Source organism: Silurus meridionalis, chromosome 9 (genome assembly GCF_014805685.1).
Source record: "Silurus meridionalis isolate SWU-2019-XX chromosome 9, ASM1480568v1, whole genome shotgun sequence".
NCBI classification, from domain to species: domain Eukaryota; kingdom Metazoa; phylum Chordata; class Actinopteri; order Siluriformes; family Siluridae; genus Silurus; species Silurus meridionalis.
The window spans coordinates 10,074,335-10,101,686 of record NC_060892.1 but is presented as its reverse complement, the minus strand read 5'-3'; the positions used below and the strand labels follow the sequence as shown (position 1 = coordinate 10,101,686).

Here is a 27,352-nt window from a genome sequence, read left to right as displayed (position 1 = left end):
GCATCATGCATCGGAATTGATTGAGAACTTTTTTCTCTTGAATTAGACAAATTTAAAGGACAAAAGTTCTTCAGTCCACCTGTTGCCTCCAAATACAATAAATCAGATATATAAGATTACAATATAAGATAATCAATAAAAAAGAAATACACAAGGAATATTTATACAAGAAAATAATTTATTTTGAACACATTAACTATATTTAATCCAATTATTCACTCACACACTTATTCCCCAAAAAAAACAAACAAAAAAACAAAAAAAAACACACACATAACTAGGTTAAAGTCTTATAGTCACTGAAGGTGGAATATGATATAGTAATGGGTACAAAACCAACCCATCAAACACACAGCACTGTGAATACACTGTGATTAGCTCTATAAATCTATAAATCGAATTTTGCCACATCAGTCATGGAAATCCTGCACTGCATTTCCACCTGGTAGTATGGCGAATAGTCAATGAGTCAGTGGGAATGCTAATAGATTTGCACATATGATCAAATATTAACGCAAATGCTGTTCCTGACTGAGGGCTGTACTTTGTGAGAACAGCAGGAATGTGATTTTTCTTCACACTTAATTTGACACACACTGTATTTTTCTGGACTAGGCCCCTCGGTTTGGCAAAAAAAATAAATAAATGCTGACGGAAAAAACAACACTCTTTCACATAACCTACAGACTTTATGTTCACCTTATTTCTTGACTTTTTTTTTCTAGTTTTGGTTTTCAGAATCAAACGTGCTGCTGAACACACACCAACGGTCATTTATGAACATCATAAGCAAATGAGTCAATATCCAAAGGCAAGAAAGACAAATATATATTTATATATCAAAAATGAAATTCAAAAATCAAAAAGATACATTTAAGCCTGTAATGTTTTGTGCAAAATAAAAAAAGAATAAAAGGTGAGAAACACTCAGAAAGGCAGAAGGCTGTGCATCAGTTGATGGAGAATGGAAGGATGCTGGTAGCTCAGATCTTTTGGTGTACTTCAATACTGAATGATCAAACTGATTTACCCTGGTCAATGTCGACCTAATAGAACATCTGAAAGAAGACCAATTATAAACCTCTTTTCTTTAACATTCTTTCCTTCAGATGAAAAAAAGGTGTATACTGCATGAGATCAGGGTTTGAACCAAATTAACCATTAATACTACAAAACATTTTAATGTCTATGGAGAGTCACAACAGACCAGGAGGTGGCGTCTGTGCTCTATCATCTGGAGAACAACTAAGATCTAACTTCCTCAAAACTGCCCTCTCGTCTTAAGTACAAGAAATTAAAGGCTGAGAAAAATAAAAAAATAACACCGTTTCTTCAACTCCATTCCTCCACATACCTTTCCACTGACACGTCTAAATTGCACTTTATAAAGAAAAATACTTCCATTGCTAACAACTAAAGGAAACCTATGACTAGCAGTTTATCATTGTGCATGCTGAATTCAAACCACGTGGTTTGGTTGTTTGCCAACACGACTGGGTTAACCAAGTGACTTGGTTATGTGAAAGCTAAAAACAGTAATCGCTTTCTATCTCAGCAAGTTCGTACTCTTTGCGATAACAAGTCAATTCTAAATTATTACTAGACCTTTAGCCAAATGGTTTGGACATTTATTTATTTACTCGCCGTCAAAGAGCTTTTTATTCTGGTCAGGGTGGCTCTGGAACACTGGGGACAAGGTTGTTGTGCTCCCTGGACAACAAACAAACACACACACATTCAAAGCTAGGGGCAACTTAGAGTGATCAAATTGTTTTTGTAGAAAACTAGAGGAAACCACTGAGTAAATGGAAGAGAAGATATGAAATTCAGACACTACAAACTACTATATACATTAATAGATCTTGTGATAAGTAGATATTTTTAATAAAAGTAAAGTTATATATTTCTCCTCATAAGATTATTTTATAACAATTATAATAGCATTAAGCCATTTCTATATATATTATTTTTTAGTTTTAAGCTTTGTTCTATTCCATTAGCAGATAATTTTGCTTCTTTCTAGAAATAAACACTTGAAATTAGCAATATTATTTGCCTAAACAGAAGGCAATTTCAAGCTCAAAACGAGTGCAAAAATATCTAGAAATAGATTTTGTTTAATCTACTAAAGAGACACGTTAGATGTATTTAACTATATTGTATTTCTCTGTACTTGCCAAGATATCAGTTTGACAATGGGACTAAACCCTGGCATTATGGGACAGATGATTGCCATGAATCAGACATGCACATTGTTAAACTGGTAGCTATAAGCACCTTTCTTTCAACTTTTAACAACAGTATTATCATTGCTCCATTACAAAACTAATGAAGTGAGCTTTAGAGATTTAACATGCCTTGGTCTAAATGTGGGTTTTCAAGAAAATTGTGCAAATTATTAATTCAACTAAACTACTCCTTTCTAAATGATTAGACTGCTTCCCTTTTCACCCATTTCCTCCTGCTTCCATTCTATTCAAACTATTCAAGAACATGCAGTTACTTCCTAAAGACCTGGAACAAGATGTTACTCTTTCTGTAATTTTCTCAATGTTCAGCTTTTGTTCCATTTTACAAAGATAAAAAATAAAAAAAATGGTCACAAAGCAAAAATGAAAATTGAAACATGCATGTAATGAGCCAGCTTTCACAGACATGTGCAGTCTCCTGCTGAATCTCATAATCTGATCTTAACTTCAACCAAACCCTTTCTAATCATCACCTAAGCTAAGCTCAGAGATTGGACACCAAGTTTTTTTTTTTTAGATTATCAGGCTTTGGTGAAATGGCGGGATCACAGAGTCACTGAGCTAAAGAGTTTCGACATCTCTCCCTTTATGATCTAGTCTCTGCATGTGAGCGTCCTTTAACTACCCAAATCAATATTATGGCAAAACATAATATAAAGTGCTTTAAAAAACAGAAAGAGCCTATAAGCTGTGTTGACTCATTTAGGAGTCTTTTTCCCCAGCCCTACAATGAATAATACAGTTTTAATGAATAACACAAGCGCAGACTGGATCATATTGAGACATCAACAGACCAGTAACAGGGTGAACAGCACAGAAGAGGCACCAGCAGCACGCCTGTCCTCACTATAAGCACACAGTGCCTGCATAACGGCCCGTTTCCTCAGTGTTATGTACAGTGTGGTAGTGCAAGGTCGGTCTACAGTAGATGTTTGTGCTGAAGTCTTTCCACTCTAGCAGCTGCAAACGAAACTTCTTTTACACACGCTGGGGCCAGTGCATTTCTTGACATTATAAACTATATGACGAGTTATACCATATTTCCCAGACAATAAGTTGCTATGGAATCCGTGATTCTGTGTAAGAATTTAATTCGCTTTGTCGGTTTGCTTAATGCTACAGGCCTTTTTTAAATATGTTTTTACTGCCTCCAAGAAAGCAACAAAAACAATTTTTGCCTGTCAGCACATCCATCCATAACAAAGAGTCATAAAATGTATCGTGGCCTTGCAAAGCCCTTTAGATGTTGCTGTTTTAGATGCTAGGTGTTAAAAAATCTTTAGTTAAATTGACATAATTTAATTTGTAAGTTGTCAAAATGTCCATGATGCGTCTACTGTACACTATAGTCTAAACTGGGTCTTTAAAAATAAAATAAAAATGTTACTTTTGGGTGTATATTCAGAAATGTCTATAGTTTTCAAACCAATATATGGCAGAAAAAGTCTAAATTTCACCAAGTGTAGCGCTTTTCCAGGCCACCACACATTTATGTCAAACTAAGGTTTATGTTCCTTCCGATCAAAACCACTAACAAATTTAGTTCTAATTAGCCTGAGGCAAACTATATATGTGTATTTTGTCATAGCATCTTTAAATCCTGAAAATATGGTATTTGCATAACATCGCTCTTTGAATCATCCTCTTTGCCCGCACATAAGCGAGTGATTTCCAAAATATGACACAATGTTTCGCTACCACTGATCACAAAAATGCTGTTGTTTTGTATGTAGGATAAAACCAGTCAGAAAACTCTGAGTGGCTTGTGGCGTATGGGCATGGAACGACAGAGGGCAGAGGGCAGCGTTTAGGAAGCAGTGTTCAAACATGTGCCCCCTGAGGCTTCGGCATCCTGGCTTTGGCATGCTGGCTTCTGTTTCTGCCATTGGCAGATGGCATTGGCGTACCCCACAATGACCTTATCCATCCAGGTTAAAGGCTGCGGGAACAGAACTGCGCCCTCGAAGAAGCCCAGGTGGCCTCCGTGCAGTGTCAAGGCAAAGATCACATTCTCTTTCTTTTCTGGAGAGGGAGATAAGAAACGGCAGAGGGCGGGGGGAGTTAACTCATGTCCGAATGATTATTTCACATATATTTCACATATATTTTTTGTTTTGGAAACAAGTAACCCATTTAAAAACAAAGCAACACTGACCAGGCAATTACTTACAGTGTATGAATGAATGTTCAACATTAGTATTAAGAAGTTTCATATCTCACTGCTCATCTGTGCCAACAAATAAAATGAACTACCTGTTCTATAACCCACTCCCAAAGCAATCTCCTAAAGCCAATAATAAACTAAACACACTTTGAACCTAATAAAGCTATCAAACTAATGTCCTCTGTGTCTCTCTGCATCACAAGAACAGCCTTGATGTCCCTTGGCACAGAGTCTACAAGTTTCTGAAAGTTTACCAAAAAGATAAACAATTAGACAAATAATGTTGTGATTAAGAGTGCTGTCTAGAATGTCACTCTAGAATCTACCACAGGTGACCAATTGGGTTGAGATCTATTGAGTGTAAAAGTCAAATCATTTGATTAAAATTATGTTTCTTATCATAAAAGTATTCAGCGAGACTTTGTGCCCTGTGGATGAGGTCAAAGTCTTCTTGAAAGACAGCATTATTAGCATTTTTGTACAGCAAGGTTTCTTTATAGAATAAAGTTGATGGGCCGGAGGAACTCTGCCCTGATTTACAGCAACTCTTCATCTAAGACGACAAGCAGATTCAAACGATGCCAGCAAATTGCTTCTCATAGTACATAGGCTGGTTTAGAAGCCACATTCAGAAAAAAAGTCAAACAGCTGCATCAATATAGACATCATTTCCCTTGAATCAATCTAAATTATCCACCTTGTCGAACATTCAATATGCATGCAACTACCAAATGCTAAACTACTAACAGAATCGAGGACACACAACGTCTCAAGAAAGCATATAAACTGTATAAATATGTATTAATATTAATAGAATAGGCTGAAGCACCATGCTGTTGCGTATCATTTCATCACAGTAATGTCTACTGAGTAATCTCAGTGACTAAACATTTCGTCATACTTACTGGCACTCAGCTGTGTGTGTGTGTGTGTGTATGAGAGAGAGAGAGAGAGAGAGAGAGAGAGAGAGAGAGAGAGAGAGAGAGAGAGAGAGAGAGAGAGAGAGAGAGAGAGAGAGAGAGAGAGAGAGAGAGAATCTAGGACTAAAATGGACATCTTAGTCACATGTCAAGTCAATCTAAAAACAGCTAGCTTGGCCTTAAACAGTCTTTTTATCTTCTGAACAGTCTCTTCAGTCTTTATCTACAGCTCTGTGTGAATATACTGAGAAAAGGAATATGTTTGAAATAACACTTCACCCAATACTAATACAGACAACATTGGATAATGGCTTTCTGTTCCCAAAGTGCAATGAAAGAATTGTAGCAAAAGCTAATCAAATAAAAATATTCAAAAGTTTTAAAAGGTTTTTGTATGTTTTCACAGAAAATGTTTAGGCAAAACAGAGTCCCTTTGTTACGTTATCTAAGTAACACCAGAATGAAACACTGGACACCAAAACATAAGGTTGGTTGACTGCATTTAGCCAAAAATAAATAAAAAGTTGCAGTGTGATATAACTCTTTTCCAGCACCAAAAAACAAAACCGTATGTGTAACGACATGAGTGCGGCATTACCTGCAAGTGTGCGAGGGATGGTCAGGAGAGACTGGTGTACAAGAGGGTCATCAGCAGAGTTCACCAGCAACAGTGGAACATTCACCTATAACCAGAGGTGGAAAAAGTACAGACATTCTTCATTTAAGTAGTAGCTTCATTTAAGTTTTAAAAGACAAAACAAAAGTACTGACTATACTTTTTTTTTTCTCAAGTTAAAGTAAAGAAGCTTGGGCTCTAACATGTACTTAAGTAAAAAGTAGCCATTACTACTACCTGTTTTAGTGTCACGCTGGTTAACTCACGATTAACCGTAATTTGGTCGTACATTTTTATCTGTACTAAATGTACCTCAAATTAAAACTTTTCAAGTTTTTAATACTATAATCAGCATGGGCATGGACAAATATAGATGCTTTATGCAAATGAATGTTTATTATTAGGGAAACCAAACTCAACTTAGAGAATGAACACAAAATATTCTTGTAAAGGTTTTAAGGCAATTATGGTGTTTTAAATTACGTAAATCATCAAGACAACAAACGGATCTTTTGCTATGTTTTCAGACAGACGGTTAATGAGGTGATACCGGAAAAACTATACCTCTTCTAACTTTCACACGGATTACACAATCTGAGAATATTTGTTTTGTCGATGTGGTTTATTTAAAAGACATTTCTATCTTTCTATTCAAATATTTATTATATCTGTGAGGCAAATATTCACTGAGATTCAGGTTCTTTTATTTATGTGTCTGTGAAGGACGATGACAGAGACGGCAGAGAGCGCACCCTGTCAGCTTTCTTCCTCATTATTATGAGTGTGTACAAATAAAAGCAGACCCTTTACAGATTTTAATGATGTATTGCTCTTCTCTGTACGACCAAAAAAGACAGTCATTAAGGTGAATTCTGGCGTTATGAGGAGAACATGCCACAATACGCGCGCCAGCACTATTGTCGACCCCAGAGGGTTAACGGTGTGCATCATGGCGAATTTTGCTGCTGATTTTAGACTTTGCGCATCATGCTGTTAAAATAAATTTGCCTTAACGCATTATTAACACGTTAATTTTGACAGCCCTAATTAATATCGAGTTTCATATTTTGTTATCTAATGAATGTATCCAGGCTGAACAACCACCATATAGAACACAAGCAGACAAATAGGAATATCTCTGTTCTCAGTCATGTTTACATCGCTGACTCCCTCTGTCTCATCCAATGTTAACCCCATACTTGTTGCCTTCTGCCTTGCTCATTGCTAGCTTCATAAACTAGCCTAAGTCTGTGGTGCGTGAGGACCAGGAAATTATACACCAGCGGTTGACTGAAAAAGCTGCGCTTTGACAAGAAATAGGTTGATTGCTTTTACTGGGCTTGACATCTACCAATCAGATTAAAACTAAAGTAACAAGCCTGTTTCAAAAGGCAGAGGTGGGAAGTAACGAAGGACAAATACTTTGTTACTTCCCACCTCTGCCTACAACACATCAACCCAGAGCAGTTGATTGAAGATTCTGTTATTTGAAAACTATTTGGAAAAAATATTTAAAAAGGACAACACAAGCTGTACTCACATTGTGAATGTAGTGCACACAGCTCTCCTTCTCATAGTACTCTTTTAAGGAATCGTGTCCATGGAATTTTCTAGAACATTAAATACTCAAATTAATAAAGATGAATATTATGACGCATATGAGTACTTTTTTTTTTGTATATATTATTCTACTATGTTTTCTAAAAAAAATATTCACTATATGGACAAAGGTTTGGGACACTTGACAGTAAGATTTGTATGGGATTTTGAGCATCCCATTCCACAACTCTCCAACATTATTCCACAAGTTTCAGCAAACACACCTCATGATGTTGTCATCGATCTGCATGAGAGAGGTGGCAGTGAAAAGGCGTCTCAGGTCTGCATCTACCATCTTAGAAGAGCCTCCTCCAAACAGGCTGTTCCTAAGGGAGAAACAGATCAAAAACAATACAGCAACTCTGATACAGCAAATACCACAGAGAATTTCACTTAACGACAAGAGAGAAGACAACTGTTGTTCAGCTGCATACTTAGTCAACATGCAGGACTATACATTAGTGATGATTGGGGTGGAAAATTTCCAGAAACTTTCTATGGAACTTACCAGGAATATACCAGGAATGTATGGTAATTAATTAGAAATGTGAAAAAAAAAATTATATAAACTGTATCATATACAAACATAAATATAAACATTTTGTTTGGTCATAAGATGACAGAATATTAAGTGACATTTATAATGGAAACTAATAAAGATTTTAGAAATGACATTTTTTTTACTTCGATTTAATTGTAAGTATAATTCTGTTGTACTATATCTTACAAACAGCAAAGAGATGTTTTAAACATAACATTATCTAATATTTGTCATTTATGTGAATACTTGCAAAGATTTTTTAACATAATTCTGTGTAGGATTCAATAAATGATCTGTTATGCAGGAATGCACAGGGGTACAGCCTCAATAGCTCTCCAGTAAATGTGCTGGTTTCTATTTAAATGTGATTGATGAATGTGCAGGGTAGAAATTCAACTAAAATTGCTTTCAATCTGGTGCTTTTTACCAAGATTATCCTGCAAGATCTTTTTTCCCCCAACTACATTCAAGTTCTCTGTTATAGGCTAGCCTGCAATTTTGTAAATTCCCAGTTTATTCCCAAATATTCCCGTGGAAAGTTTCCAGTCTGGAAAATTTCAACCCTAGTGATGAGTTCTACCTGTGTGACAGAATGATCTTCTTCATGTTGTCAGCCATGAGAAAGTTATAAAAGCGCCGGCATTGGTCCCACTGCAGAAATGTCTCCTGAGCCCTAAACACACACAGAAACATGCTTTATCAGTCATAAGACAGAAGGCGGCATTGTTTTGGAGTAATGTGATTCGGCATGTCTCAAACAGCCAGAGAACAGAATGATGTACATAATCCCTTTCCAAAGAATTCCACAAATACAGAACATATATGTACACATTATCTGCTTTCATTCTAGAAAAGTCCATTTGAGCTCCAGAAAAGTAAAGCAAAGGTGTGGCTTTTACAAAGCTGATACATTCCACTTCTCTCTGAGTAATGGACCATTAATGTCTGACAGCAGGTTTGTTCTGTTTATAGATTCCCAGCACTCTTGTGAAAATAGGGATTACATGTGCAGTAAAGTATGTTGCAGAGTCAGGCAGATGTTGAATTTTGATTAGCACAGCAGTGGTCAAAGATGTGCTACACATCTGAGAATGCGAAAATGCTCAGAGAACACCCACACGTCTAGCAGTGGTAACTGAGCAACAGCTGCTTCGCCAAAAACAATTATTGTACAAATGGTTGGCGTTACAAATCAAACAAAAGTCAATAGTGAATTAATCTTGATAAATAATCAACAGCCTGTGTATTTAAGGCATGATATATGATTTAGAGCTACAGCAATGCTGTCTTATTACTATAATGCCACACCTTCTTGACTGAGACTGAGTCACAGAATCTCCTTCACCTTTTGCAGCCACAAAAGACATTTCATTAGGATTGACAGACAAATTGGTCACACCTCCTTCACTGTGACTGACACGGACATAAGTCATGTTGCTTTTACTGGGCTTAACAAGCACTATGGTGACACCACCTTCACTGAGATGGAGACACAGATGCCACGCCTCCCATACTTTGTACCGACAAGCACAGACGCCATTTCACTGAGCCTTTTAAGCATTAAGGCCTCTTTCATTGAGAATGACAGGTACAGACTACTAACACCTTTACCGTGTTGTACCAAGGCCATACCTTGTTCATTCTAAAGCAGACAAGTCTCCTTGTTTTCTTCATGCTTTCTTTAAAAGAACTTATAGGCACGTAGACCCTCTCCTCCTTTAACAGAACTGAAAGGGTAATCCATTGGCAAAAAAATTATTTGACAATAATCACAAAACACTAATTCACTTGTAATTGAAAGAAGGGCCTGTGGAATCACACATCACCAATATAAAGACTTCTGGATCCATTCAGACACACTGTTCTGAATGTAATGGTACAGCCGTTTATCAAAACTGTGCCCAGTGCCGGGGTCCAAAAAACGAATCTTAACATTTCTACTGTGAAACTGCACTGGCTATGAAAGAATTCCATAGAGAAAAACTCCAGCTTGCCTGAGTGCACTGTAGCCCTGGCACACGCTCACGCAGCACAGCACTCGCTCCTGATTGGAGCGGTTCTCCCCCAGGAATTTGCAGACAATGTTACCACCGAGACTGAAGCCCACCACGATGAGCTGGCTCTGAGGGTAGGTCTTCTTTATGTACCCCACCATGGCTGCGAACTCCCATGTACAGCCTACAAAGTGTGAAGAAAAGATGTGTAAAAAGTTTATAAATACCAGCTGGCAAAATAAATAGGTTAATAAAAAAAAGTTAATGAGCACTTAAGGTGTTTTCTTGTACAGCATCTTTGGGTGTGTAAAGATGCTTTATAAATCTTATTTAGCCCTAAGGCCAGTGGGAATCCAATAAATCCCCTTATTGATAAAATGTGAATGTATACAACAACAGAAAAATGTCTGGCAAAAAAAGAAATCGTGCAAACAACTGCACAACTTTCTGAGGTAATGTACTAAACCAGTTGATTTAAGTGTTTAAGAACAAAAGTGAAAGTGGAAGAATCCAAAGGGACAGGGAGTCATGTTAAAGGTGTAGTGGATTGATAAAAAGAGAAATTTATGTCCTTTAACCTTAACAGCTGTGCTCTAAATGAGACCAGTGCTGAATGTTTGATGGAATATACCATAGGTGAACATGCGGGGAGAAGTGAGCTCGATGTTGGGCAAAGCTCCGAGGTGGTTAAGCACAGCGCAGCGGTAGCCTTGTTTCTGCGAGTGATCCACAAAGGTGCGGATGTAGTGCTTCTCGCTGTGGTTACCGATGCCCGGGCAGATAACCATAGTGACATCCGCTAGAGAGAGAGAGAGAGAGAGAGAGAGAGAGAGAGAGAGAGAAAGCGACTATGAAAATGTGACCGCAAGTAATTTGCATGTTAGTAGGGACATTTTTGATTTGGTCAGTGATACATAGAGAGACTGCAAATGTGTCACTTTTATTGTACACTTTAACTGCAGTAATGCTGTAAAGATGATGACAGTTTGCCCAAGTATTTGTTTGACATTATCTGCACTGACCTAGTTCAATAATCTCATGTAGTGGCAATCTACAAATTAACCCTTTATTTTGCTTTATTCTTTAACAAGTCTGGCAGTACTGCTTTGCTGTGAGATGAGAATGATGTTGCCTTCAAATGTATAGCAGATATGTTTTGTCTGTTTAACTCCATAATTTTGGTATTTGTTATTTGGAAATTTCAGTCTAAAAACTGGTCAGACTTGTCAGGCATAAGCAAGAAACCTGTCAATTTTCAAAACACATTCCAGGTCTAAAATAGCAAGAAGTGTTTCTGATCCTTCAGAAATATTAATTGGTATCAAATATTAATCTTGGAACGATTTATCATCCAGCAAACGGCAACCCACATGCAAATTTAGGCTAGGGTCTTGCTAGCAGGTCATGAACTCTCATGTGTCTCATGCTGTTTGTTATTACAAAAGAAGTTTGTAATAATTCTTCCCTATTTTTCTTTAACCAGATTCAGGTTTCAGTGAACAGACTTAAGGCTTTTATAAAAGATCTAGCATTTCGCTGCAGCCCAAACACAAAGCCACTGCGTTCCCATGAGGCACTGACCTCCGCTCTGATGATCTGCCAGTGGTTCAAAGAGATCAAAGGTCGCCGTGGCGCCATCCTGCATGGGCAGGTACTTCCGCAGGCCAGTCGGGTGCGGCGAACTCACGCGGCCCAGTTTTCCATACAGCGCAGTCTGCAAATGGCCACTTTTTCCCCATAACAGCGGCGGAATGTATCTGTAGGACAGCAGACTCAAATTAAATACACAGCATTTTTCAAATAAACTTATACAAAGCTCATTCTTATTGCATGTCGACACACTGTGCCAGTACAAAGCACCACTTACGACTCACTCGTTGCAATGCCTGCTAATATCATTCACAGGTGACCTTAAAAATGATCGATAACTACTAATTACCCTGTAAATTACACTGTAATTGCCTACCATTTTAGACCCGAGTTATATATATATATATATAGTGAATTATAAAAACCTGAACTCAAACACATGCTGAAAACTCATTTCAATTCATACACATCCATGACTTCAGTGCCACCCATATTATATTTAATGATACTACTGTTTACATGTTGTTTTGTACCTCTTGATTGCTGCTTTTGCAAAAACATAGTTTAAAAATACACTCTTGTTTATAGTTCTCATTTGCACACTGTACTGTATAGCATATTAAGCAGTAGGTTTACTGGTCGGTGCTATTTTGTGTATCTGTCCCACACAGTCCTGTATTGTCTGTTTGCAATGTCTTTTGTCTTGCACTGTTCGCACTCGGTTGCACACAATGCACTTTATGTGTCTGTCTTAAGCTCTGTTTTCACTTATGTAGCTTTATGTTGTGTGATGTAGCTCTATGTTGTTTTATGTAGCACCAGGGTTCAGGGAAAAAAAGAGGTATCTCTTTAATCAGCAGCATCACAGTAAACTTTACAGTAAAGTCAACGAGTTTAATCACAATCTGTTTTTTTTCCCAGTTTTGAGAAAAGGTATTTTTCTATATATATATTCAGAGTGAAAATGCTACCCTAGTCTTTTCAGACTCCAGTATGGAGAAGTAGGGAGGGAAATTTAGCCTGGAACTATCCTTTTCCATCTTACCAGTCTAATTAAAATGTAGAAAGTGCCATTTCTAATTAATTACTTTATAATTCAAATTAAACAACATACAGAGATTTGTAATACAGACACTCAACTTCATCTAACAAGCCATTAAACATAACTGGGCCTAACCTTGTTCCTAAACACTCCACACTATCAGATACTTCTCAAGTGATTATAAACAGATCATATAAATGCATACAGTATGAATTAATAATTGTTAAATTGATGTGCTATATATAAAAAAAAAAAAAAGAACAAACCCTTTCAGGATGTGCTGCTATTAAATAAAATCTACTGGGCTGCATCATATGACCTGTCGTTGATTATTCTGCTTCAGGAGCGTGTTGTATTTTATTCTGTACTTACTGGATTGTATTAATCATTATGTTTTAATGGTATGCTGTCAGCTTTATTTCCTTATTAGATTTTATTGCTTTGTATGCTGGTTCACTATTTAAAAAAATGTGACACTAGTTGTGAAGCTGTCTTGCATTAACAATAAATAAATTACATACGGATAAAATTAAGAAGAAACCATTGAAAGAAAAACATCTCTAAAGTGCATTTTATCTATACACCATTCTATGGCATACTCAGGTCACGTTAAGGTAATGACTAAGAGATTTAAGGCGTTACGGCCTGGGGGAAAAAAAAAAAGGCAGATGTTGCTATGGAGATCAAATAAAAGTACACAGATGTGCAATGGTTTTATCCAAATGCAACTGCCATGAAACAAGGTGCTTTCAATGTCCAGGGTAGAAATACAGGAATAAGCCTGTATAAACCACAGGTTTTTTAAGAAGATTGTTTCACCATACAGCTGATCCTAGTTTACTTTGCCTGCCAGTGTAGAGTTATGACAGGCTAATTTAACCAGTCCATCATGTGACTCAAACACAAACAGCTCTAATGCAAGACAAATAGTTACCTCATAATAGTAGATATATAATTCAAAATATGTGTTATGCTGTCATTCCACGATTACTCTTATAATAAGCTAAACATGTCCCTTTCATTATACCTTAGTGACATTTGGGTGCACCTCCATATGCTGATTGGAATCAGAACAAATGACCAAATGCACTGGAACAACCAAGGGCACTTAAACAAAGGTGAAGGTCAGCTGTTCATGACACACAAGTTAATATTAGCAAATACAGCAGTCAACCAGCATCCCCACCTTTGCTTTACACACATACACACCCTCTTTTAAATCTCTCCAAATTATAAGATAGCACCTGTTCTATGTCATTTCCGTTTCATAACAGCACTTTTCTTGTTTACTACATATTACAAAACTAGCAAAATAGTAGAAATGTTCTCTTTTGAGCTAGAATAGAATGAAAGAATGAATGTTGGGATGAATAGTGTATGTTTTTTTGTTTTTTTTTTAAGCTCAAACAGCTCCTTTTAAGCATCACTGCACTTCCTCAAGCCACATATTAAGTTAAAAATTTAGGCTTGATAAATGGAAATTGTAGTAGGGACTGATTAGATTAAATAAAAAAATAAAAATAAATAATAATAATAAATACAATGGCTCCAAGAAAAGATCTGACTAGAGGAGGAAGTTTAGCTGCAGTTTATCCTGATGACAACAAACAAGAGGAAACAGCCAATTAATAGCTTAGAACACAGGGAGACGATTAGGGCTCTAGAAAGCACTAAGCTGCTTTATGTTTTTGTTTCTCCAAATACTCAGTTTCTTACTTCTGCTATCATTACTAAGCGCCAGTAATAAGTAAGCGATAAGCAAACACAGGAAGTGAGCAACAGCAGCACCGTGCTGGCTTGACCTGCCTATAAGTGTTCAAAGGTTCAGACACATATTAGTGAATGCTATTTGCCCTCTTATGAACTGCTTCTGCATCATACATCATTTAGATAGATCCCTGGAACAAGCTCGGTCATATGAGTTTCATGGAATACTGCAGAAGAGACGAGGCTGTTGCTGAATCGATTGATCTTTCAACCCGGGGAGTCGTAACAGTGCTGGGAAACAAACGATTACATAACAAGCACTAATTTAAGGTTATGAAAAAGACAATAACAATGCAGACCCGGACACGTTTTAACAGACACACACCTAATGGAATTTTTTTATGCAAATCCAAGCCAGTACTAAAAAAAAAAAGGAATCAATCACCACAGAAAGGTTGGAACATACCAAACATTCAACACATTTGCCTTGACGACGTAAATATTTCTGTTTGTACAAAAGGCGCACATTAGTTATCGCATCCTACCAGAGCTCAGGCTTTCAGTGGCAAATGTGAGTCAATAATGCAAACCTTGACTGATTGGTTTGATCAGATTGCTCGGGTTTACCTTGTCAAATTTAAACTGTTTTAACAAAATCCATACATTGAAAGAAAAAACAAAATTTGTCTTTTGATTAGGACAAAAGAAATGCCACCCTGTAGAAAAGAGCCGTCTAGCCGTCCTTTTGGCACATAGCCAACATTTTTTAAAATAAACTAGAAAAAATGCAGTTTAACAGCTTAGTGTCACAGCCTAAAGAAACTTCAGGTAAAAAATAAATCAAAATAGAAACATCCCTCTCTATAGATCTGTCCCTGAGTCACATACTTGAAAAAAATTCACAAGGTAAAATAATTTTTACTCACAAGTTAATGTTTATAGTGATCACATTCCCGTGAATCTATCTAATTACCACAACAAGCGTTGCTTGTGCATTTGCCTTCATATACAGGTACTGACTGGTACTGAGTAGCACACCTGTGATGTATTATGTAGGATGTGTTTTATGATGAAAGTGCCTATACACACACACACACACACACACACAAACAAACACAAACACACACAAACACAAACACACACACACACACACACATATATATAACACTCACTCTTTGGTCAGAACGGGGCAAGATTTAAGCAGGAAGCGATTGAGTGGTGTGTCCTGGTACGTGATATCCGGAGACGCAGTGGGGCTTTTTAGATTCAAGCACCGGACAATGATGTAGAGAACGGTGGCGACGGCCGCCAGCTTCATCCCATCGAACATGGCCGGCATCTCCGGCGCTACCGTGTACACCTCTGACTCCTGAGTGTTCATGGCTGACCTGCCGAGAAGGAGGAAGAATGATGGTGGTGCAAATGCAAAAAAAAAAAAAAAAAAAAAAAACACACACACACACACACAAAGAAACATCACAATTAAATGGGGAACTTGGTTCAAAAACAAGATGTAAACAGGAACTATTGTGATATCTATGCAAATGTGTAACTTACTCTGTTGCTTAGCAGATATCTAGATTGTAATCTCTTATACTTGGATAAAGAGATTGGAGTGGTCACAGTGATCAGGTCCAACCTGTGAAGAGCAGAATTGAAAAAGACATTAAGACGTTTTCTTTTTAAACTGATTTGGTCAGCATCTTTTTAAAGCAGCAATTCAATGCTCTGTCTTTTAACAAACCTGAGATTATTGGCCATGAGCCATGATCACATGCTAGGGTAAATGTGCATTATGGGTGAAACGATTCCTCAAGTAATTCCAGTAATTCAAATACAAAAATGCATCAAGGCAAATTATTTCATTTACTTCATTTAACTACACACAGAGCACTGTGTTTCCCCACGGACCATATATATACTTGTAATATTATAGTATGTCTTATTCGTCTGTTCTTTTATATATTTGCATTTATTTATTTTTTTTTTCATGCTGCTGTAACAAAGAAATTTCCCCACTGTGGGACGAATAAAGGTTTATCTTATCTTATCTTATCTTATTATCACTGACGCACCACCTGCAATGGAGGAACAGAGAGAAATCATCGATATGCGAGAAGGAAAATCCAGGCCACAGAAAATGACAGAAAGTTTCCAAAGTTTGGGATCAGTTCAAACTAAAACATAAAAATTGCATTAAAGTCAAATGAAATTGATTTTTATATTCTTATTTGTGATTTATTTATTTATTTATATATTTTTGTTTGCATTTGGATGTAATATGGCAATGAAATGCATTGAATGGGTTTAGTTATCACAGATATTGCTTGTATGCGATTTTAACAATAAAAATGCTTGAAAATTACTTGTTTACAAGACCTGTATTTATCTCTCTTGTATATTTAGCATTGCTCTTTAATAAATAAGAGGTACTTCTTAACCGATTAACTAATTAATCGATGTAATAATCGGTAAAATACTCGATTTACTAAAATATTCGATAGCTGCATAGAGCTTCCGGGCTGAACATAATTAAAAGCCGTTTGCCTCGAATAATCCCACAAATGTCCCCACATACAGGTCAAGTCCAGAGTTCACAGCCAGCAGCAATAAAACACTATAACAAGCACCGATCTTTTACATGCTTATAAAAGTTCATAAATCATTAATAATAATTCACATTATTCACGGTGTATTAACAGAAATTGTACAGATGATTGTAACAGTAACAGATGCTCTAACATTTTACAGAATCTTTTCATATCAATAATATTAGTATATATAAAACTCGAATTGACACCGGTTCTCTGTGTTTACTAAACTACTTTCACAACTGCTTTGTATTTGCTGTTTATGATGCAGCACCCCTGAAGCAGAAAGCGTTAAGGGCCTTGCTCAAGGGCCCAACAGTGTCAGCTTGGAAGTGCTGGAGCTCAAAACTCTGACCTTCTGATCAGTGAACCAGAGCCATAATCACTGAAATACAACCTCCCATATTTAATAGACAGTCTGATAGATAGATAATTATAAAGGCACATATAATGGCAGATGGATAATTGTATAAACAAATAGAACTATTAGTGTGTTTACAGTAGACACAAAAACTCAGGAGACTGAGTGTGTGTTTATATATCACAGAGAGAGAGAGAGAGAGAGAGAGAGAGAGAGAGAGAGAGAGAGAGAGAGAGAGAGATGAAGTTAGATAAATATGAAATAAACATATTGGTAAGATCAGTCAGGTAGACAGGTAGATTGAATATATATATATATATATATATATATATATATATATATATATATATATATAAAAAGAAAAAGAGAACATAAAGAAAGAACGATGGATATGTTTTCACAACAGTTCAGGAAGTCGTGACTGCAGATATGTCCATTATTTTAGACAGTCAGGTTATTAATAATACACAACCACAACATCCCGTTTCCTGTTTATGTATAAATAAAAAGAGAAAAGAAGAGTCTCGCTCTGTTTTCTCCCTCTGTTTTTTTCCCTCTGTTGAAGCCGAAAAACATTGCTATCTAACAGCACTATAACACATCCAGCACACCGCCTGGGCTGCACCTTATTTCACCGTTTTACGGTGTAAATGTAAAAAGATGGCACTGTTCTCTACGCCATGTAGCACAGAAAGGAATGAACGAGCGCTGCACTCAGACTGCCGGATGGGAAAGGCCAGGCAGGGGCTAGTCCGCGTTAGCTACTGTAGCTAGACAAATACAGCATCATACTGAGCAGAGATGATAATATACTGTTACTGACCTTTTCCGCTCACCAACAGATCTCTGTCACACTTCCGGGTTAACTGTCCTTAAACCTGTCCATACGGACAACCGGGAGTTATTTTTGTGTCCGCATTTATCCGCTGTCCCTTTCTAGCAGATTCTCTCTCTCTCTCTCTCTCTCTCTCTCATACACACACACATACACACACACCCCGATTACAGTTAAAGACAGCAATAGGCGTGTTTTTTTTTCCTACCCATAATCCGTTATCCCGCCCACTGCATTATTCTGCTCTTTGATTGGATGTTGCGCTGAAAAGTAAGCACCACCAGCCAATCCTCATGCAAAAGCCGGAGTTCGTGTAGGGAAAAAAAACATGCCACAGAGCGCTGACTGCACTTCCTACTAAAACCGAGCTGATTTGCATGCGCGTTTCCTATTCGTTTATTCCTTAATGACGTCACTACAACAACAATCTGTTTTACAGATTTTATATTATACAAAAAACTAAAAAAAAAAAAACATTCAAGCAATATTAATATTGGTAAAATCTTAGGCACTTTTAGCTTTAAGCCAAACATTTTTTTTTCAAAGATTTTTTTTGGCAACAGATGCTATTTCCACTAAGTGGTTTCAGTAGAATTGAAAGTTGAGAGTTTTTTAAGCATCGAATTCGCAAACGCACAAATGAATTTGAATAAATAAATCAAATATTTCGAGTCAGGTCAGATTTCAGGTTTCTCTCAGTTCATTGAAAATAAAGAGAAAACAGGAGAGAACTTGCTTTTCTTCTCATATGCCACAAGTTCAAATGTAACATGAGATGAGCATTGAGCATTGTAGAATGCTCCAAATATTTCCGGGGTGAATGAGGGCAAAAGTATTAGAACACCTGACTTTTTCAGCCCTTTCCACCCGTTCCCACAAAATTGGAGGCATGCAATTGTATAGGATGTCTTTGGATGAGTAGCACCCTTGCTGGAACAGGTTTGGTGCTCCAAGTTCAAGTAAAGGGAACATTTTTATGCATGGTTTGGAGTGGAAGATCTGACATGGCCTACGCTAGAGCTCTGGCCTTAGCCCTTATTGAACACTACTGGGATAAATTGTAACACTGACTGCACTCCAGGCCTCTTTACACTACATCAGTACCTGATTTTACTAATGCCTTAGTGTCTGAATGAGCAAAAAATAGCAAATAGGGACTAAATGTGGAACAGGATGTTCAAAAAGCACACAGAATCTCAGGTCAGGTGGTCATAATCTTTTGCTCATGTAGAGTAGTATAAACTAAAATGAGATTTTATTTCAAATAAAATCTGTAATTTAAAAAGAAAACCTTTACATTATATAAATATTTAAAAGTGAATTTATTCTAATTCTAATTATTATTATCTAAAACATCCAGTTAGTTATTTAAAATGTCAATTAGTATCAATTTACACCAAGGGAAGTCTGATAAATGCTGAAACTCCAAAATACCTCACTACAGAGCAATTTACAGAAGTTCATCCACATAACATACCCACATATTAGGGATTCTCGTATATAAGTAAAGGGGTACATAGTGATACCATGAATCCATCAAAAAACAGATTACTCTACACGGTGGTTTTGAACAGGGGGAATAAACTGCACAGCTCTTTTGTCTTATAGCATTCAATCAGCTAAAACCTCAAATCCTTTCAGAGAAACATGTTTAGAATGAAGATAACCCCACAGCGGTCTCCCTGAAATTACTGTTTGTCTAGACCTTTTGTTTCCATTGTCAGTTTATTGTGTTTCTCACAGCTCCTTAGGCTGTATAATTGGGGCTAGACTTATGCACAGGCTAACGTGATCAGTAGCTCAGGGTCCAGGTGAAATGGGGCCCAAATAATTCGGAATTAATAAATTAATATTTTTAAAGTAATACTGTATTGGTATTTTGCCCACTTTATAAAAGTAACTCCGAAACTAATTCATCAGTAAGATACAATACATACTTTTTTTTTTTTTTACATATTCAGTCTTGTATTTGTAATGGCCATGCAATTTCCAAATAATGATTTTTAAATAAATCATTATTTAAAATTGCAGTGATAGAGAAATAGAACAATGAAAGGCTAATCATATACAATAAATAGCCACTAAACAGTATAAAATATAATCATAATATTATTGTATTTTGTGTCATAGCAGTACACTTTTGTCAGGTTGGAGAAGTTCTAGTTTCATGTAATGGTCCATGAGTAGCAGCCTAACACAGCTCAAGCCCCCCAAGTTTGACCCTGTATAACACTTTATTATTAAAACATAAAAAAAAAAAAAAATATATATATATATATATATATATATATATATATATATATATATATATATATATATATATATATATATATTTTTTTTTTTTTAATCCTTTATGTATCTCTATATTTCTTTAGTTATTCTTCAACTGTACTTTATTACTTGGTCTATGTAAATTTATCATGGCATTGATAAAGGAGTGATTACTCTGTTTACTTATTGGTTTGCTTTTCACCTTTGACTCTTTTAACAACTCTATGTTTGGATTAAATTCTCTCACATTTTTAATAACTTTTCCCCATAGAAACATCAGCTACATTAGCAGATGTAAATACATAAATATTTCAGATCAAGACACATAGAGGTGCTTGCAAAAAATGTAATGTTATAGTAGTCATTTAATAGATTAATCAGGAGTCTTGGATAAACCTGTCTGCTACAATGTCTTTGAATGCAATTGGCATGAAAAGTTCTGCATTTAAGCATTAGTCAGTGAAAAGTTTACTGAACAGCACACCTCAACAATGATAAAATTGTAATGAATGGACATTAGTGTCACGCAAATGGGGTTCCCTTGTTGCTCTCAATTTTTCCGCTGGTCTGCTCATTAGGGATGAACTTATAGACACTACCATATTAATTCAAACTTTACAACCAATTTATTTTTGTAAAGCTGCTTTGGAACAATGAATTCAATTGAATTGAATCTTTACAATATAACACAATATTTAATCACTAGTGCCCTCTAGTGTAGAGTACATATAACAGATATAGTGTCCATTTATCTGTCTTTGGACATGTGCCAAGTAAATAAATAAATAAATAAATAAATAATACATTAAATATAAATTACCAAATATAATTAAAACACACCTTTTTACGTCTGCTATGTTCTATTCAGAACGAGACGGTGTAAAGCAAGTTTATTATTTACAGACTATTGGCTTCTTAGGACGTGTAGCTGTATTAATTTCCTGGTCAAAACCCAATTGCTGTTCATAAATTAGATGAATTACTATCAACTAATCTTTATTAGCTAAAAACAACTTAAATTTAATGGTGGAAAGTATATTTATATCAATTATATATTCAAAATCTAGTCTTCCTGTTAAGGTCATATTCTGTAATGTTTGGCATGATTGCCAATTACCCTATTCTGTTCCTCACCATGATTCTGGATTACTGTATTGGATATATAGAGTTGTGGTCTGTGGCAGCCATGTTTGATGACCATGGTGTTTGCTGGGAAACTGAGTCGATGTTTTGCTGTGACGTAACAAAAAAAGTATTTTGCATTCTTTAGACTTTAAAGTTGTATTGAACTTATTAACCTTTCTTTTTTCAAAGAATAAATTAGCTCAAAAAGGAACCAGTTTACAAACCACTGCAGACCTAGCTAAAACAAATATTTTCATGATATATTTATCATTATTAATCACTGTAATATTTTTATTATTACATGTTTATTTAAATCAATAAATAGCCATTGCATTTAGACTTTTAGTCTCAGTGGAATTGGATTTGAACCTTTACCTATAATTAAATACACTTTATATATTACAACATTTTAAAGAAATTCACAGTGTAAAGGTTTTCCCAGGAAGCCACACATGTATTCTTTAGTATTATAAAGTGAATGACACTGAGGTCATTGACTTTGTGTGGCTTACAGCTACTACCATAATAAATAACAGTGAACACCACATATCAAGGGTTTTTGACCGCTAAGTCAGAAACTATGTTTGTTCACAGGGCAAACCACAAGGCTAACCAAATGCTTAGATACACAAGCAATGGCCTTGTGGGAAAGGGGACTTTATAAACTGGAACAAACATAAATGCCATTTTATATTTAAGTAGAGCCAGTAGAGGAACTGCTTTTATGCTATACCTTATAAGTGTATCGGCACTGGCAGTTCTGTCCGTGTATTATTTTTTTTTCTTTTAACTTGCATGAAATTCACATCTAGTAAAATAGCATTATCATACATGTTAAAAGTTACACTTATGACATGTCTATAGTTTATTCTATAAAAATATGATTTGTATTATTTTTATTAAAATTCAGGCTATGAAATGGGATTGCAAAAAGTCGAGTACTCATCTTAACTAAGACTAAAACGTCCAATTTGATATAATAATCCAGATAGAAATAGAAAACACAACAAATCCAGTTGTCATATTCTAAAATTGTCCTCTTGAGAACCTGTACAGGCCACAAACTTCAGCGTAAATGTAAAAGATAGACTGGATGAATCTCCTCCCCTCTTTGGTAACTGCCAGCCTGGAGTACATCCAGCATGTGCAGACATATAGTTTGTTCCTTTTTGAACTGACACCCGAGCTGCACATTTCAGGTGTGTGTGATTTCTTCATCATCTTTCATGATTCTGATAAGCCTGCTTTATTAATTAAGGATAATTTTCTGGTACTGGATACAACGGTCTCCATTCATATCTCTTTAGTGAAGGAGTGCAGATAAGACTACAGATCTTATGATATTATAATCACTGTTTTTTTTATTAAAAATACCTTAATATATTGTTTTTGCTAACAATAATCAGTAACATTTGTATTTCTATTTTATTTTGTGGACATAAATGTTGCTTTATCACTTGTCTGACTTTTAGTATGTTTTATTTTAAACAATAGACATGGTTTGTGCTGTTTCAGTTTCTGCATAAAGAGAACAGTCATGACAGTAGTTAATAATGCAAAAACAGTCATGCACTGCCAAATTAAACATTAACATGCTTAAATCCTGTTCTCTAATTATTGAGGGATTACTGGAAGCACATACTCTCTACTTCTGTTCAATCTAAAGATCATACATCTTGATACAAAAAAACCATAAAAATACCATACCAAACAACAATACCACACTATTTATATTATATTTATTAATGTACTTAAATTTCCTATTCAGTGCTGTGGAAATGCTGTGGGTATGGGTTACACTGTGCCTCATGTGGCAGGGTAAGATATTCTATTCTATCTATTCTATTTCTATAATACAAAACTGTTTGGCAAAATAATTATTTTGTTGAAAAGCTTATAGTAAAAAACAAGTGTCTTTCTTGGTTTTGACTGAATATGAGTAGATGGGATCTTTATAAACTGGAATATGTTGAATAATTCATATTCATATGAACGTGTCTATTATGAATCCATGAAAAATATTTTTTTTAAACTATATATATATATATATATATATATATATATATATATATATATATATATATATATATATATATTTAATAATGCTTATGTAGTTATCAATTGTGGTTAAGAATTATATGTGGCTTATTAAGGGTTTGATATTTAAGTATTATTTGAGATAATGTCTATTGTTAAAATCAGTGTACAAATATAAATTTATTAAACTAAAAATATCACTTTTTTGTTGCCATCAAATTTAACATTTATTTCAGTTCCATTAAATTAACACACAGAAAATGCGAATAAGCAACAGATTATGACAGTCCTTTTTTATGTGTACTTTTGTTTAAATGTACCTGACTTTTGCAGGAGCAAGCAGCTTTATGATCCACAACATGTTGGAAAGCCTGTGCCTTGAGGACTCCTTTGAAAATGCTGGAGTTAAGTTAAAGAGATGCAGTGTGGACTCAGAGCTCCAGCAATGGGTCTGGAAAGAGAGGATGTTCCTCATAAATGTACACACACAAAGGTGCCTGTCTGCCTTCCACAGTGACCCAATCCAGACTCTCGACTGTGACGGTCAAGATGATCTGCACTGGCAGTGTATGAACCACAGGCTAGTTAGCCTGAGTCATTCCCTGGAGCTAGGTGTGCATAGAGGAAGCCTGGTTCTGACCAACACAGGAAAAAACACAAGGTGGAAATCTCTGGATCAAGGAGACCTCTGTCATGAGAAGCTGAGTGAGTCCCAGATGTGACAAAATAATATTGAGTATAAATAAAGCAATTATTTTATGAATGTGGCATGTCTACATACAAATGTATACAATGCCATTCATTAACATTAGAACAAGTGCATTAATGTAAACCTTGCAGCAACTAACCAACACTTTCTGGCATACAACAGCACTGTAGTATACTTATAGATTATGTATACTGTATATATAATATTCTCATGTTCCATGGTCCAAGTTAAGGACAATTATATATCAAACACCAAAATTGTTTTATTTAATGTTCCTTTTGTTTATATGCAGAGGTGCATAGTAGGTGAAGAACTTTCTTGCAGTCCTTCACTGTCCAATTATTATTATTATTTTTCTTTTACCTAATTTTCTGTATATAAACATTTGAATGAGCTAATTTACATTAGTAACTGGAATCAATGCTAGTTAAACCTGCCATTGGCAAAGAATTCAGGCTACTTTTATTAAATATATGCAACGTTAGCAAATGAGCTAAATCTACCTTATCATGCTTTTTCAAAAAAAAGTTTATGCCTTGTCTTTGCATAGTTTAGCACATTTATAACTTTTTTTTGAGGTATTGCCACAAGTTCATTACTCCACTCCAATACAACATTTACAACATTGTGTGGCATGAGAAGGTCACAGAAGATGACAAATTGTAATGGTTTTTTATATGTATTTTATTTCACACAATGCTTTAATCTGAAACACAAATGTGCTATATTGATGTATAGCATGAATGAAAGGATTTGCTGGATGAAAGAAGAAAATATTTTTTTAATTTGTCCAAACAGGAAAGCAGAGGGAGACAGATGAGTTTTCAGCCAAAGAGGACAACATGACAGAGGAAGAGAGAGAATATCTCAGGTGGTATTACCGCACTGAAGACGGTTAGTACCTGTCTGCTACTTCTATAACAATAACTTTTAATGGAAGAACTTACTAGTCATAGTATATATATATATATATATATATATATATATATATATATATATATATATATATATATATATATATATATCAATAATCACACAGAGTGATTTAGATGTACTTATGTTATTCAAGTTGTTCTAATTAGTGAGCCCATTGTGAAATCAATAAAGTATTAAAATACTAACCCATGCTGAGTCATTGCCCTCAAAGGTATGGTACTGTATTATGGGCAAGGCAGTTGGCATTGTCACTAAGCATTATTGCCATTCTTGTTTACTATTATGACACCTATTACAGCTTGATGTTGGGACTGCCACATTTGTCCCTTGGAAAATGTGTCAAATATTTTCCAATCAAAGTAACAAGTACTCTTTAATCCTAAGAACACATAGAAAATCTGTATGTAATATCTAGTAAAAGCTAAACATATTGTCACTGATGCATATATAAAAGTTAAATGAAAAAAAACAACATACCAGTCTGACCTATAACACAAAGATAATGCAATACATTCATAAAAATAAAACTAGCATCGTAAAGCAGCAGTAAATTGTGGAATATGAACTTTTGTCTCTCGGTTAACTTTGCTCATAAAAAGTTACCACCCATACCCTGTGAAATGCTTTTACACATACTTGAGAGAAAAAAAAACACCAAAATAATAGCATTACTTTAACTCAAATCTAAGTGAGCAGCTACACATTTGTCTTCTTTATTTTTACACTGAAGCTTCTGTTCACCAGTAGTTCATTATGATACCTAATGTTTGCCACATTAACAACTGTTTCTCTTTTTACAGCAACACCCTGGAAATTTGCCATGCTAGGCTTTTCTCTCATTGCTCTCATTCTGGGTTGTGTGCTCTGCGTCATGGGACTGATGGGTAACAAGTCAGTACACGATACACACACACACACACACACACACACACACACACACATATGTATATCAAATACATTCACATAATGGGTAAATCATATTTTTTTTGTTTGTTTGATTTCTGTTTAAGACACCGGAGGGAAATTGCCAAGTACAAGAGTGCTGCATCTCCTGCCACGTTAAATGTGGAAATGGAGGAGCTTCAAATCATCAATAACATCAAGGAAGACCAAAACTCCTACACTGACAAAACACAAGATGGACAACTAGACAGCAAAGCACCACTGGAGGGAGCCAGTGAGACTGAGGAGCTACAGCCTGGTGACATTATGGTCACGTGGAGGGATGGAAACGTCTCCAAACTCTACTCTGATTCCCATAAGGAGGATGAGGAGGATTAGTGCTGAGACTGAAAGACAAAAAAAAGGTCTTACCTTGAATTCATTTGCAAATTTAAATGTACAAATTTCTAAAAGCTTTTATAGAGAATGCACTCATCTTGTAGTGTTTTATAGTGAATGTGCCACATAATCAAATAGTAATAGTACACAGATTTAAAATGTTTTTTTTATATAATTAAGAAAAAACCCCTCCAATGTTCGATATGTGAAAACTCTTTGTAATGTGATATTTATAAAAGGAGTCTCCAGTGTCAGCAATTTTTGGTAAAATTCTGTGGTATAAGAGAATAAATTTGGCAGGTGTGGTGGTTAACACAAACAGGTGTGTTTAGGTATAGTGTCTGTGTTCAGTTGGTATACATAGACATATCTTTTTGGTTTGAGAATGAACATTTGGACATCTGACAAAAAGATTCATACATAATTTTTTATCCTTGACATCCTATTCAACATTTATTCCCCATTTATTGTATGATAACCTCCACTCTTCTGTGAAGATGTTCCACTAGAGTTTGGTGTGTGCTTGTGGAGATTTGTGTGCATTCAGTCACAAGGACTTTAGTAAAGTCAAATACTAATGTAGGGAGAGGAGACCTGGGGATAAACCATATCTTCATGGAGCTGGCTTTGTGCACAGGGACATTTTCATGCTGGGACAGGTTTGGGTCTCCTAGTTCAAGTGAAAGGAAAAATGTAATGCTACTGCATCCAAAGATCCTATACAATTGTGTGCATCAAACTTTGTTTGGGGAAGAACCACATATTTATTGAAAATCAGGTGTCC

At 35.6% G+C, this 27,352-nt stretch overlaps 2 protein-coding genes across 2 annotated transcripts; one reads left to right on the top strand and one right to left on the bottom strand.

Moving 5' to 3' along the window:
* Positions 1-158: 158 nt before the first annotated feature.
* abhd2a (abhydrolase domain containing 2, acylglycerol lipase a) lies at positions 159-18,341 on the bottom strand. Its single transcript, XM_046857399.1, has 11 exons — positions 18,198-18,341; positions 15,980-16,061; positions 15,595-15,810; positions 11,665-11,840; positions 10,715-10,882; positions 10,084-10,267; positions 8,670-8,762; positions 7,773-7,874; positions 7,490-7,559; positions 5,932-6,016; positions 159-4,271 (listed from the first exon to the last, which is right to left on the bottom strand). Exons 3-11 carry the CDS (start codon positions 15,801-15,803, stop codon positions 4,057-4,059), a joined length of 1,302 nt encoding a protein of 433 aa, XP_046713355.1. The 5' UTR covers positions 15,804-15,810; positions 15,980-16,061; positions 18,198-18,341; the 3' UTR covers positions 159-4,056.
* Positions 18,342-22,718: 4,377 nt separating this feature from the next.
* si:cabz01068815.1 (solute carrier family 51 subunit beta) lies at positions 22,719-26,887 on the top strand. The gene is made up of 6 exons (XM_046857400.1): positions 22,719-22,804; positions 23,374-23,423; positions 23,976-24,347; positions 25,150-25,245; positions 26,088-26,178; positions 26,298-26,887. The coding sequence occupies exons 2-6, from the start codon at positions 23,384-23,386 to the stop codon at positions 26,566-26,568; spliced, it is 870 nt and encodes a 289-aa protein (XP_046713356.1). The 5' UTR covers positions 22,719-22,804; positions 23,374-23,383; the 3' UTR covers positions 26,569-26,887.
* Positions 26,888-27,352: the final 465 nt, after the last annotated feature.